The 12,847-nt window shown below is 47.1% G+C and overlaps 1 protein-coding gene across 1 annotated transcript in view; it reads right to left on the bottom strand.

Moving 5' to 3' along the window:
* Positions 1-3,643: 3,643 nt before the first annotated feature.
* The window catches only part of TMEM67 (transmembrane protein 67), a 35,933-nt gene continuing 26,729 nt past the window's right edge, over positions 3,644-12,847 (bottom strand). Inside the window, exons 26-28 of the mRNA XM_069957389.1 lie at positions 4,352-4,454; positions 4,096-4,238; positions 3,644-4,007 (exon numbers count right to left, since the gene is read on the bottom strand). Coding sequence (XP_069813490.1) covers positions 3,927-4,007; positions 4,096-4,238; positions 4,352-4,454 — 327 coding nt within the window. The 3' untranslated portion in view covers positions 3,644-3,926. The remainder of the gene's footprint in view (positions 4,008-4,095; positions 4,239-4,351; positions 4,455-12,847) is intronic.

Raw genomic sequence — 12,847 nt, 5'->3', positions numbered from 1 at the left:
GCCGTTCCGTGACCGGGCTGGGTCACGGAACGGCCAGTCTCTTACAGAATGTGAACATAGCCTCAGTCTTCAAAGATGTCAGGGATTGAAAAACACATTCTGCTTTGTTTTTCTCAGAAACAGCGCCGCTCTTGTCCGCAGGTTGTGTTTAGTATTGCAGCTCACTTGAGTGACAATGAGCTACCATACACATAGAAGTAACAATGAACAAACCCCAAAATCCAAAATAATAAAATGGGCATGTTACACACTGTATATGAAGCTTGTCTCCAGGTATAGGTCTGTTTTAGTCTAGTCTTAAAATGGCCAACAAGCACCCGAGGTAACAGACTGAACAGAAGCCCATTGCAAAACCAGGAAAATAAAAATGCTTACCTTTCTACTATCTGTTTGACAATGATTCTATTGTATCACACAGATCTAAAGTCCACTGAAAATAGCCCTAGCCTTGGAGTCAAAGGTTATCTGAGCTACAGTGAATCATTGTATATTATTGTAGATTTGGGGTAAGTCAGGGTCACACTGGGAGTTTTTTTCTTTTGGGCAAACATATCAAGCATTAGAAAGTCTAGGCATTTTTCGGTCTGTATTATAGCCGCATATTCCATGGTCGGGCCACTGTATCTGTATTAGGCTTGTGTAATCCAAGTGTAAAAGGGTATAACCATCGGGGACACGAGATATTTGCAGGATGTGCTATAAGTGTCCACTAGATGTGGGTTCCACCACTGGGACCCACATCTATCTTCAGAAAGAATGCTCCCTGGCCCCTCTGACCTGATTGTGGCCGCCAGAAGTGTCCAAAAGGCTGAAAACGGCCAAAGCTGGCGAATTATGCAGTTTGCATAGCTCCCATTGACTTTAATGCAAACAGTGTAGCCCCATACTACGGTGTTTATTAGAGATGGTTGAACCTCGAGCATGCTTGGAATCGTCACAACCCCAACTCAGCATTCGATCACCAGTGACTGAAGAAATTGGATGCAGCCCTAGGGAGTCCTGCAAAACATGCATACAGCCTATGACTATGTTCACACACAGTAAGAGACCGGCCGTTCCGCGACCCTGGCCGGGTCACGGAACGGCCGGTCTCTGCCCGGCCGGTACTTAAGTACTGGCCGGATGATCTTTTGGCCGCAGAGCTCTGATGCGGGCGCATGAGTGCGCGCCTGCATCAGAACCTCCCATAGTACAGTGAAGCGAGCGGCCGGAGCTGCCGTTGTTGCCGTACTTATACGTAGTGTGAACATAGCCTATAGGTGTATCATTGTTTTCGAGGCAGCCTTAGGGCTGGATTCAACTTCTTCAGCCACCGGTAATCAAATGCTGAGAGCCTGGGTCCGGACAATCACAAACAGGCTTGAGGTTCGCTGTCTCTAGTGTTTATATAATTCTCAGAGTTACGTAAACATTGTAACTCACAGGGCTATCTCATTTGTTCAACTACCATTAAAGTCAATAGGAGTTATCCAAAGTGCATAACTCATCGGATTCTGCAGTTTTTCTGGTAGCTGCAAACAAGAGGAGCTGTGGATATGCTAAAAGTATCTTAGATGAATGCTTACTTGGAACAATTCCTTTAGGTGCCAAGCAAAAGTATCTCCATCTAGGGAACATGCTCTAAAAATGTGAAACTAGCCCCAACCTGGTAGTCTAAGGGTCCATTAACAAGGCCAGATATGAGGCCATGCTAGGATGCAAACGATCACTGATCAGTGAGATCGGCGCTCGTTTGCAGTGCCTTTACACAGCACAATTAATCCAGTGTCCGGGCTGCACAAACGATCCTACTATTGCCTTGCATGGGGGGAATATCCTACTATTGCAGAGCATGGGGGGAATATTACTATGGGGGGGGGAGCAGAGCATGGGGGGAATATTACTATGGGGGTGGGGCAGAGCATGGCGGTATTATTACTATGGGGGGGAGCAGAGCGTGGGGGGAATATTACTATGGGGGGGGAGCAGAGCAGGAGAAGGGAATATTACTATGGGGGAGCAGAGCATGGGGGGAATATTACAATGGGGGAGCAGAGCACAGGGGAAGGAATATTACTATGGGGGGAGCAGAGCATGGGGGGAATAATACTATGGGGGGAGCAGAGCATGGAGGGAATATTACTAAGGGGGTAGAGCAGAGCATGGGGGAAATATTACTATGGGGGGAGCACAGGGGGGGAATATTACTATGGGGGGAGCACGGGGGAATATTACTATGGGGGATCACGGGGGGGATATTACTATGGGGGGAGCACAGGGGGAATAATACTATGAGGGGGAGCACAGGGGGGGGGAATATTACTATGAGGGTGAGCAGAGCTCAGGGGGGGAATATTACTATGGAGGGCGCCTAGGGGAGATTATTACTATGGGGGGAAGCACAGAGGGGATTATTAGTATGGGGACAGCACAGGAGGGGGGTTATGGGGATAGCACATGGGAGATTATTAGTATGGGGACAGCACAGGGGATTATTTTCTATGGGGGCAGAGTACAGGGGAGGATTATTACTATGGAGACAGCACAGGGGGGATTTTTTCTATGGGGACGGCACAGAGGGGATTATTATAATGGGGACAGCACAGAGGGGGATTAGTACTATGGGGTAGAGTATAGGGGAGGGATATTACTATGGGAACATAGCACAGGGAGGATTATTACTATGGGGTAGAGCACAGGGGGGATTATTAGTATAGAGACAGCACGGGTGGATTATTAATATGTGGACAGCACAGGTGGTATTACTACTATGCGGCAGAGCACAGGGGGATTATTACCATTGAGGCACTGCACAGGGAGCATTATTATATAGAGGCAATTATATTATATGGAGGCAAAGCAGGTGGCATAATTACTATATTAGGGTACAGCAGTGGGCATTATTACTATATGTGGTACAACAGGAGACATTATTACTATATGCGTGTACAGCAAGGGATCCTACATACAAGAGGCAACCCATATACCTATTAACTCTACTGCACATGACACAAAAAAGTAGAAGTTTTTGTAAAAGTGTAGAGCCTAAGATGTTTGTCTGGCAGGTTCAAAAGAGATGAATTGTAGCTGCAAGAAACTGTCATGGAGGCCGGGGCCAGATGGAGAGGAAAAGGAAAGTGAACAAAGAAGAAGTCACCTGTGAGTCACTGAATGCCTTTTTTTTAAAAAAAAGGTTGAATAACTGTGCTTCTCCTTAGCAACAACCCCCCCCCCCCGGCATCACTTGAGGGGGGGGGGGGGGGGCGCTTTTAGCAAGATTCGCCCTGTAGTTAAAATTACCTAGAAACGGCCCTGCTCCTGCACTGCTGTGTGATCTGGCATCCTGATCTCCATCCGCCAGCTAAATCTTTAGGCAACCCCTGCTTCCTCCGGCTGAAGATACAGCAGCGGCCTGAGCTGGATGGGAGAGCTGGAGACTGGGATGCCAGATCACACAGCAGCATACTCGGTATGTAAGCACTGCTTGTGTGATCTAGTAACTAACAGCACTGATAATAATAATATTTGCTTGTATAGTGCCAAAAGATTTTGCAGCGCTTAAGAATATATGCATCTCTAGCCGATAATCAGTCGGTGTAAAAGGCCCTTCACCAAAACCTAAAGAACCAATGTACTTAACCAGGAAATACATCACACAACACAATAGTTTATATAACATTTATTTAAAAAATGGCAATGGAAAGAAACATGAAGTGAATGTAATAACTTAGTAGTCTCTGCATCTTTTTAAAGCAATAGAAAATACCCAGTTTAACTCATAAACACATTGTACAAAAATGTAAAGTTCCATGTAATATATACAATTATAAAACCCTCAGGTCCATTAAAAAAATATTTGTGTCTACAATATAAAAGTAATACTGTAACATGTAATGGTCCCAGCCAATGTTCCCAAAGCTTCAAGTGGTAGAAAACCCCGGAACATTTTAAATCAAGAATCTTTCATCTATAAGAGTTTTGGATGCCAAATTCTTCTGCCCTACGGCACCGCGGATATGTCGGAAGCACTGAAGGAAAAAATAAAATAAAAAATATATATATTTAAATTGGCAACATAAAAATTGACAATGCTATAAATAGATGGAGCTACTGTACCTCCTGTTGTAGATAAGTGATGATGGCAGCCAGAACAAAGTTCTGAGACAAGATATCAACAACGCAGAAGAAGAGGGTGTCAAAGATCAGCAGTGTGGACTCGTGACCATAGAAGAGGACATCACTGAAAGAATGGTTCTCATCTATGAAGGACAACAAATAGGAAAACAGAACATTACATATATGAGTAGGTGACATGGTAGGTATGGTTCATGCTAGCCGCCTGCCTTATCCCTGACCCAACCCCCTGCAGTACCATTATAGAAGATACTTCTGTCCATTGGCTCCATGAATTCCATACTAAATATTCGTTCCAGAAGAAGCTTGTCTTTCACAAAGTAATCCATGTCTTTAAAAGACTAAAATAAACACAGGAAGGAGAAAAGGATGAGACGTTTTTCAGTTTTTCTACTGATGATGTTAGAGCATTTGGGCTATTAGTCTATAAAGCCAGCTTGGTAGCATAAACTTCACTATGACCAAGTGTGGCGTTTCAGGAGAAAGCAGATTAGTCCAGCACTGGAAAAACAGACAATTTGCAGAGTTTATTCCAAATCCATTAAAGAGAACCTGTAGTCACATTCATGCTGCCTGAACCATAAGTAATCATGGTGGTCCCCGTAGCTTCTCTCCCCCCCAGCAGCCTTGAATGATCAATCTCTCCCTGTGTCACGACTGGCAGGTGAAGACAAGACACTCGACAGTGGGCCCTAGATCTTACCCCACCCACTGTCACCTGCCTACTTGCCTCGGTCGACCCTAGGCGGTCGCGGACAACCACGAAGACAATCCCTATGCTGTATACGTGCAGAACATAAAACGAGAACAGACAGACAAACACAATGCGGGGAGTCAACTAGCCGAGTCAGAAACCAAACGAGCAACGCAGTACAAAATCGGAACCAAACGGAGAGTCAGGGGACAGGCAAAAAGGTCAGAATCCAGGCAAGACAAATGAGGAAGGATAGGGCAGAATACAAGGGACTGGGGAGCTGGGATCAGAAACAACTAATAGCCAGCGATTAGAGGCTGGCACTGACAACACTTTATACTGGATCAGGAGCCCGGACCAAAGGCTGATTGGTCTGGCCTCCTGAATCCAGACACATAGCAGCTGGTGCACTGCAGGCTGAGTGGCAGAGAGATCCGTCACTCAGCCTGAGCTCAACAGCACTCAGCTGCTCGGCCGGGCGACGTACACTAACGCGAGACCCGCGGCTCCCCTGGTTACTAGGGACGCCGTCGGGTCTCCGTGACGTCACCCGGCCCTGCCGAGGAGGGCGGCGCTGCGCTCCAGCCGGACCAGACGACGCTGGAGCGCGGTCAGGTAAGTTACTGACATTAACCCCCCCTTCAGGAGGGGCCTCCGGACCTCTACCTAAGGGACCAGGCTTAGATGGATTTTGCAGATGAAACTGTCTAACTAGACGTGACGCATGCATATCCCTACTTGCTACCCAAGTGCGCTCCTCTGGCCCAAATCCTTTCCAATGAACTAAATACTGCAAAGAATTCTGAACCCGACGAGAATCCAGAACTCTCTCCACCTCATATTCTAGTTCACCCTGAATGACCAACGGAGCGGGAGGAACAGACGGTAACACCGGATTAACATATTTTTTCAATAGAGATTTATGAAAAACATCGTGAATTCTAAGACTCCTAGGCAACAGCAGCTTAAATGAAACTGGATTTATGATCTCAACTATAGGATAAGGACCAATGTATTTGGGAGACAATTTACCAGATGGTGTCTTTAATTTCAAATTTCTAGTGGAGAGCCACACCTTGTCACCCACCCTGTACTCAGGGCCAGATATGCGTCTTTTATTAGATTGTTTTTTACAATTTTCTTGAGCTTTAACCAGGTTCTGCAGAGCCTGGGCCCAAACTGTGCACAGTTTTCTGTAGATTCTTTCGGCGGATGGATTAATGGATTCGGACGCATGTAAAGAAGAACAACGAGGATTAAACCCAAAATTACAAAAGAACGGCGACATTTTGAGAGACTGACTTTCACGATTGTTTAGGGCAAATTCAGCCAATGGTAAGTATTCTCTCCATTTCTCCTGTGAACCTGCAACGAAACACCTTAAGAATTGCTCCAGTGACTGATTTACCCTCTCCGTTTGTCCATTGGATTGTGGATGAAAGGCTGAAGAAAATGACAAAGATATACCTAGGCGACCACAAAACTCCCTCCAGAATCTAGATATAAACTGTACTCCCCGGTCAGACACAATATTCTCTGGTACCCCATGCAGACGTAAGACATGACTAATAAAAAGAGAGGCCAAGATACGAGCATTGGGAAGTTTGTTGAGAGGAATTAAGTGACACATCTTCGAGAACCTGTCAACAACCACCCAAATCACCGTTTTACCCTTAGAGGGTGGTAAATCAGTTATAAAGTCCATGGAGATGTGGGTCCAAGGTCTAGCAGGCAGAGGCAGGGGTTGAAGAAGTCCCTCCGGTAACCTGCGAGGAACCTTGGACCTGGCGCAAATTTCACAAGCTTCTACAAACAGTTTAGTATCCGTAGCCCAGGATGGCCACCAATAATGACGAGACAGTAGATATTTGGTACCAGCAATACCTGGATGACCTGCCAGTACTGAACAATGTGTTTCTTCCAACACTTTCAACCGAAGATTAGGGGGAACAAATAGTTTATTTTCCGGGGTGTTTCTAGGCGCCATAGCCTGAGATTGAACCACCTGAGCAGCCAGATCGGGCTGCAGTATAGCCACCACCACCCCAGGAGACAAGATGGTTTCGGATTCTTTTACGGGGACTTCGTTAATATTGAAACTACGAGATAAAGCATCTGCCCTTACATTCTTGGAACCCGGTCTGAAGGTGATTTCAAAATTAAACCGTGTAAAAAATAATGCCCATCTGGCTTGCCGTGGAGTAAGGCGCTTGGCTTTATCTAAATAAACGAGGTTTTTATGATCGGTTAAAACCTTAATTTTGTGTTTAGCCCCCTCTAAAAAATGTCTCCACTCGTCAAATGCCCACTTAATGGCCAGGAGCTCTCTATTGCCAACATCATAGTTGCATTCGGTTTTGGAGAATTTTCTAGAGAAATAGGCTATGGGTCTGAGATTAGTGAGTGTTACGGGACCTTGTGACAGGACAGCCCCTACCCCCACCTCAGATGCATCTACCTCGACAATAAAAGGCAGTTCAAAGTTAGGTTGAATCAACACCGGAGCGGAAGAAAAACATGTTTTGAGTTTGTCGAAGGCCAGAATGGCTTCAGGAGTCCAGTTATCCATATCAGCACCCCTTCTGGTGAGATCAGTTAAGGGTTTAGCAATCACTGAGAATCCCTTAATAAATTTTCTATAGTAGTTGGCGAAACCCAGAAATCTTTGAAGAGCTTTTAGATTCCTTGGGCGTTCCCACTTTTCAATGGCTGCCACCTTAAGGGGGTCCATACCAAAAGAACTAGGGGTGATCTTATATCCCAGAAAAGAGACCTCCTGAACACCAAACTGACACTTCGACAACTTAGCAAATAACTGATTTTGTCTTAGGAGTTCCATAACTCTACGAACATGGTTGACATGTGAAGACCAATCTGGAGAGAAAATCAAGATATCGTCCAAGTACACCACTACAAAACGACCCAGGTACTCACGAAACACATCATTGACAAAGCGTTGGAAAACTGCGGGCGCATTACACAACCCGAAGGGCATGACCAGATATTCAAAGTGTCCCTCGGGGGTATTGAATGCAGTTTTCCACTCGTCACCCTCCTTTATTCGAATCAAATTATAGGCCCCCTGGAGGTCGATCTTAGAAAACCACCGGGCCCCCACAATCTGATCAAACAAATCAGGAATCAAAGGGAGCGGGTGTTGATTTTTAATGGTGATTTTATTTAGCTCCCGATAATCAATGCAGGGACGTAATCCACCATCTTTTTTACCTACGAAGAAAAATCCGGTCCCAAGGGGAGAACAGGAGGGACGAATGTGACCCTTATGTAAACTTTCCTTAACATAATCCCGCATAGCTTCCCTCTCTGGTCTAGACAAATTAAAGATTCGCCCTTTCGGGTATTTAGATTCAGGAAATAACTCGATAGCACAATCGTATGGACGATGGGGGGGTAGTTCGTCCACCGATTTTTCATCAAAAACATCACGAAAATCAGACAGAAACTCGGGGATCTCCCCTTCTAATGAAGAACATCCTGTTAAATTTCAAGAAAGACAGTGAGCCGCACACTCTGGCCCCCATTGAACGAGTTCTCTGCTTGCCCAATCAAAAACAGGGTTATGCTGGGTCAACCAGGGCAAACCTAAAATAACATTGGAAGACAAATTGTCCATAACCAGAAAATCAAGACACTCCGAATGGATCGACCCCACTTTTACTTCTAGAGGAGGAGTGATATATCTCACTCTACCTTGAGCCAGTGGGGTAAAGTCCGCCCCAGTAACACTCAGCGGGCATTTAAAGGGATAGTGTCACTTTTTTTTTTCTTTTTCCTTTAAATGTAATTATAAAAAATAAGTGGTTTGGTATTTTTTTTTTTTTTTTTTGCCTGTAGTATCAATGTTTTATAACCTTGTGATGCTGGCCACAGGGGGCTGCCATGTTGAATAGCATTTGTGTATGGTGTCTTTGCACGACACTTACACAGATGCTGTACGGCACACACATAACATTGAAGTGAACGGGACGGAGTCCGTCCCGTTTACTTACATTGTGCTTCATGAGCTGTGTGCTAGGCATATTCAAAGGCATGCGTAGTACACAGCTGGGGGAGGGCGATGGCACCATTTTAGAGGAGCCTGTTCCTGGAAGTACTGTGAAAAGTACTGAGAGTGGCTGAAAGTTACTTGAACTGTGGTTTCCGGCTTGCTTGCTGCTGCTTCTTCACCATAAGTCCCTGGTTTTATGGTCCTTCTCTGTACTAACTCCCTGAACTTGTTGCTTGTCTGTGTGCCGCTGCTGCCTCGGTCTGTGTTCCCCCTGCTCCCCCCGTCTGTATGCCGCTGCTCTCCCCGATCTGTATACCGCTGCTCCCCTGTCTGTATGCCGTTGCTCTCCTGTCTGTATGCCGCTGCTCTCCCCGATCTGTATACTGCTGCTCTCCCCGATCTGTATACTGCTGCTGTCCCCGATCTGTATACCGCTGCTCCCCCGATCTGTATATCGCTGCTCCCCCCGTCTGTATGCCGCTGCCCTCCCTGATCTGTATACCTGCTGCTGCTCTCCCCGATCTGTATGCAGCTTCTCCCTCCTGTATATATGCCGCTTCTCCCTCCCTCCTGTCTGTATGCCGCTTCTCCCATCTGTCTGTATGCCGCTTCTCCCATCTGTCTGTATGCCGCTTCTCCCATCTGTCTGTATGCCGCTTCTCCCATCTGTCTGTATGGCGCTTCTCCCTCCCTCCTGTATGCCGCTTCTCCCATCTGTCTGTATGGCGCTTCTCCCTCCCTCCTGTATGGCGCTTTTCCCTCCCTCCTGTATGCCGCTTCTCCCTCCCTCCTGTATGCCGCTTCTCCCATCTGTCTGTATGGTGCTTCTCCCTCCTGTATGGCGCTTCTCCCTCCTGTCTGTATGCCGCTTCTCCCTCCTGTCTGTATGCCGCTTCTCCCTCCTGTCTGTATGCCGCTTCTCCCATCTGTCTGTATGGCGCTTCTCCCTCCCTCCTGTCTGTATGCCGCTTCTCCCTCCTGTATGGCGCTTCTCCCCCCCTCCTGTATGCCGCTTCTCCCATCTGTCTGTATGGCGCTTCTCCCTCCCTCCTGTATGCCGCTTCTCCCATCTGTCTGTATGGCGCTTCTCCCTCCCTCCTGTATGGCGCTTCTCCCATCTGTCTGTATGGCGCTTCTCCCTCCCTCCTGTATGCCGCTTCTCCCATCTGTCTGTATGGCGCTTCTCCCTCCCTCCTGTATGCCGCTTCTCCCATCTGTCTGTATGGCGCTTCTCCCTCCCTCCTGTATGGCGCTTTTCCCTCCCTCCTGTATGCCGCTTCTCCCTCCCTCCTGTATGCCGCTTCTCCCATCTGTCTGTATGGTGCTTCTCCCTCCTGTATGGCGCTTCTCCCTCCTGTCTGTATGCCGCTTCTCCCTCCCTCCTGTATGCCGCTTCTCCCTCCCTCCTGTCTGTATGGCGCTTCTCCCTCCTGTATGCCGCTTCTCCCTCCTGTATGCCGCTTCTCCCTCCTGTCTGTATGCCGCTTCTCCCTCCCTCCTGTCTGTATGGCGCTTCTCCCTCCCTCCTGTATGCCGCTTCTCCCTCCCTCCTGTCTGTATGGCGCTTCTCCCTCCTGTATGCCGCTTCTCCCTCCTGTATGCCGCTTCTCCCTCCTGTCTGTATGCCGCTTCTCCCTCCCTCCTGTCTGTATGGCGCTTCTCCCTCCCTCCTGTATGCCGCTTCTCCCTCCCTCCTGTATGCCGCTTCTCCCTCCCTCCTGTATGCCGCTTCTCCCTCCCTCCTGTATGCCGCTTCTCCCTCCCTCCTGTCTGTATGGCGCTTCTCCCTCCCTCCTGTATGGCGCTTCTCCCTCCCTCCTGTATGCCGCTTCTCCCTCCCTCCTGTATGACGCTTCTCCCTCCCTCCTGTCTGTATGGCGCTTCTCCCTCCTGTCTGTATGGCGCTTCTCCCTCCTGTCTGTATGGCGCTTCTCCCTCCCTCCTGTATGCCGCTTCTCCCTCCCTCCTGTATGGCGCTTCTCCCTCCTGTCTGTATTGCGCTTCTCCCTCCCTCCTGTATGGCGCTTCTCCCTCCCTCCTGTATGGCGCTTCTCCCTCCTGTCTGTATGGCGCTTCTCCCTCCCTCCTGTCTGTATGGCGCTTCTCCCATCTGTCTGTATGGCGCTTCTCCCTCCCTCCTGTATGCCGCTTCTCCCATCTGTCTGTATGCCGCTTCTCCCTCCCTCCTGTATGCCGCTTCTCCCTCCCTCCTGTATGGCGCTTCTCCCTCCTGTCTGTATGGCGCTTCTCCCTCCCTCCTGTCTGTATGGCGCTTCTCCCATCTGTCTGTATGGCGCTTCTCCCTCCCTCCTGTATGCCGCTTCTCCCATCTGTCTGTATGCCGCTTCTCCCTCCCTCCTGTATGCCGCTTCTCCCTCCTCCCTCCCTCCTGTCTGTATGGCGCTTCTCCCTCCCTCCTGTCTGTATGCCGCTTCTCCCTCCTTTCTATATACTGCTGCTGTCCCCTGCCCCTCTTGCTATGTACCCCTGCTCTCCTCCATATATGTGCTGCTGCCCCCTCAGTGGGAGTCTTATACAGTACAGTGTTCTGTGTTATTACCTGAGCTCCTCCTGCAGCTGTAAATCGTCGGATCCCCAGTGCAGCCACTGCCCGATCAGAGCACTCACTTTGGCTCAGCTCCCTGCCCTGTACTCAGCTTATGTGACTGACCCCACAATAACTGAGTACAGGGCAGGGAACTGAGTGTCCTGATCGGGCAGTTGCTGCACCGGGGGTCCGACAATCTACAGCTGCAGGAGGAGCTCAGGTAATAACACAGATCTCTTATGTCCATAGCAAAGCAATTTGTTGTAAATTACAAGTTGTAATGATTAACTGTAACTCCTATCATTGGAGCTGATGATGTGTTTGGTGGATTCCCCTATAGTTATATAATCACTGTGGAGGATATTGCATGTGTATGCTGGGAGTTATTGTCGGGTCCAAGCCAGATAAGTTACCAGTACATACATGTATTATCCCCCACAGTGATTATATAGGAATAAACCAAACAATCAGCTCCCAGGACAGAAGTTACTGTTATCCAGAACTATTGGCAACTATTTGTTACACTGCAATAGATACATCTGCACAGACAGGAATATTGTAACCAATCAGTGACTGCAGCAAAGGAGTTACAGTGGCTTATTACAGCCAGCAACTCTTGTCTCACTCAGGTGGCTGCATTTGGCAGAGCAAAGTGTCTCTCCTACTCTTTTTTAATTGGTACAATTAGCCCCCATATACACCAGAGAGCAATAGCCGGTACTCTCCTGTGTGTGTGTAAATAAATAAATATATATATATATACACACACACACAGATTTAGATACATACAGGAGATAGATAGATAGATACACACACATACATGCAGGAGCCATATATATATATATACACACATAGTTCCACAATGGAGTGCACTCTGTATATGTAGTGCTTCACTTCGATTTTTTTCACTGAAGGACGTGCTATAGATCTCTTTGTGTGTGTGTGTATATATATATATATATATATATATATATATATATATATATATTTATATATATATATACCTTCTCTACCTGTGCTATGTGTGACACTGCGGTGTATTATGAAGGGCTTTTATATATATATATATATATATATATATATATATATATATATATATAGTGAGCCCTTCATAATACACCGCAGTGTCACACATAGCACAGGTAGAGAAGGTATATATATATATAAATATATATATATATATATATATATATATATATATATACTCTACCTGTGAGACACGTCTGTTGTATGTGTACTTCTGTGCAGACAACAACAAAATGGCGCTGCCCAGCAGTACACATAATATCACCTTTCCCCTCTTTGTTCCTTTATGAAAAGAGGAGGGAGGTGATGATGTCACAGCAGTTGAGCAGAGACTGCCTCTTTTTTCAGCACAGCCGTATAGCAGGTAACTTTTACCAGCAGTTTTTCTGCTGGAGCTCCCCCTAGGGGCCATTACTGGGAAATATGGAAAATTAGATAGTTAATTTTTCATATTTCC

The sequence above is a fragment of the Dendropsophus ebraccatus genome, chromosome 2, assembly GCF_027789765.1.
Source record: "Dendropsophus ebraccatus isolate aDenEbr1 chromosome 2, aDenEbr1.pat, whole genome shotgun sequence".
NCBI lineage: Eukaryota > Metazoa > Chordata > Amphibia > Anura > Hylidae > Dendropsophus > Dendropsophus ebraccatus.
This window is presented reverse-complemented; position numbering and strand designations above follow the sequence as displayed.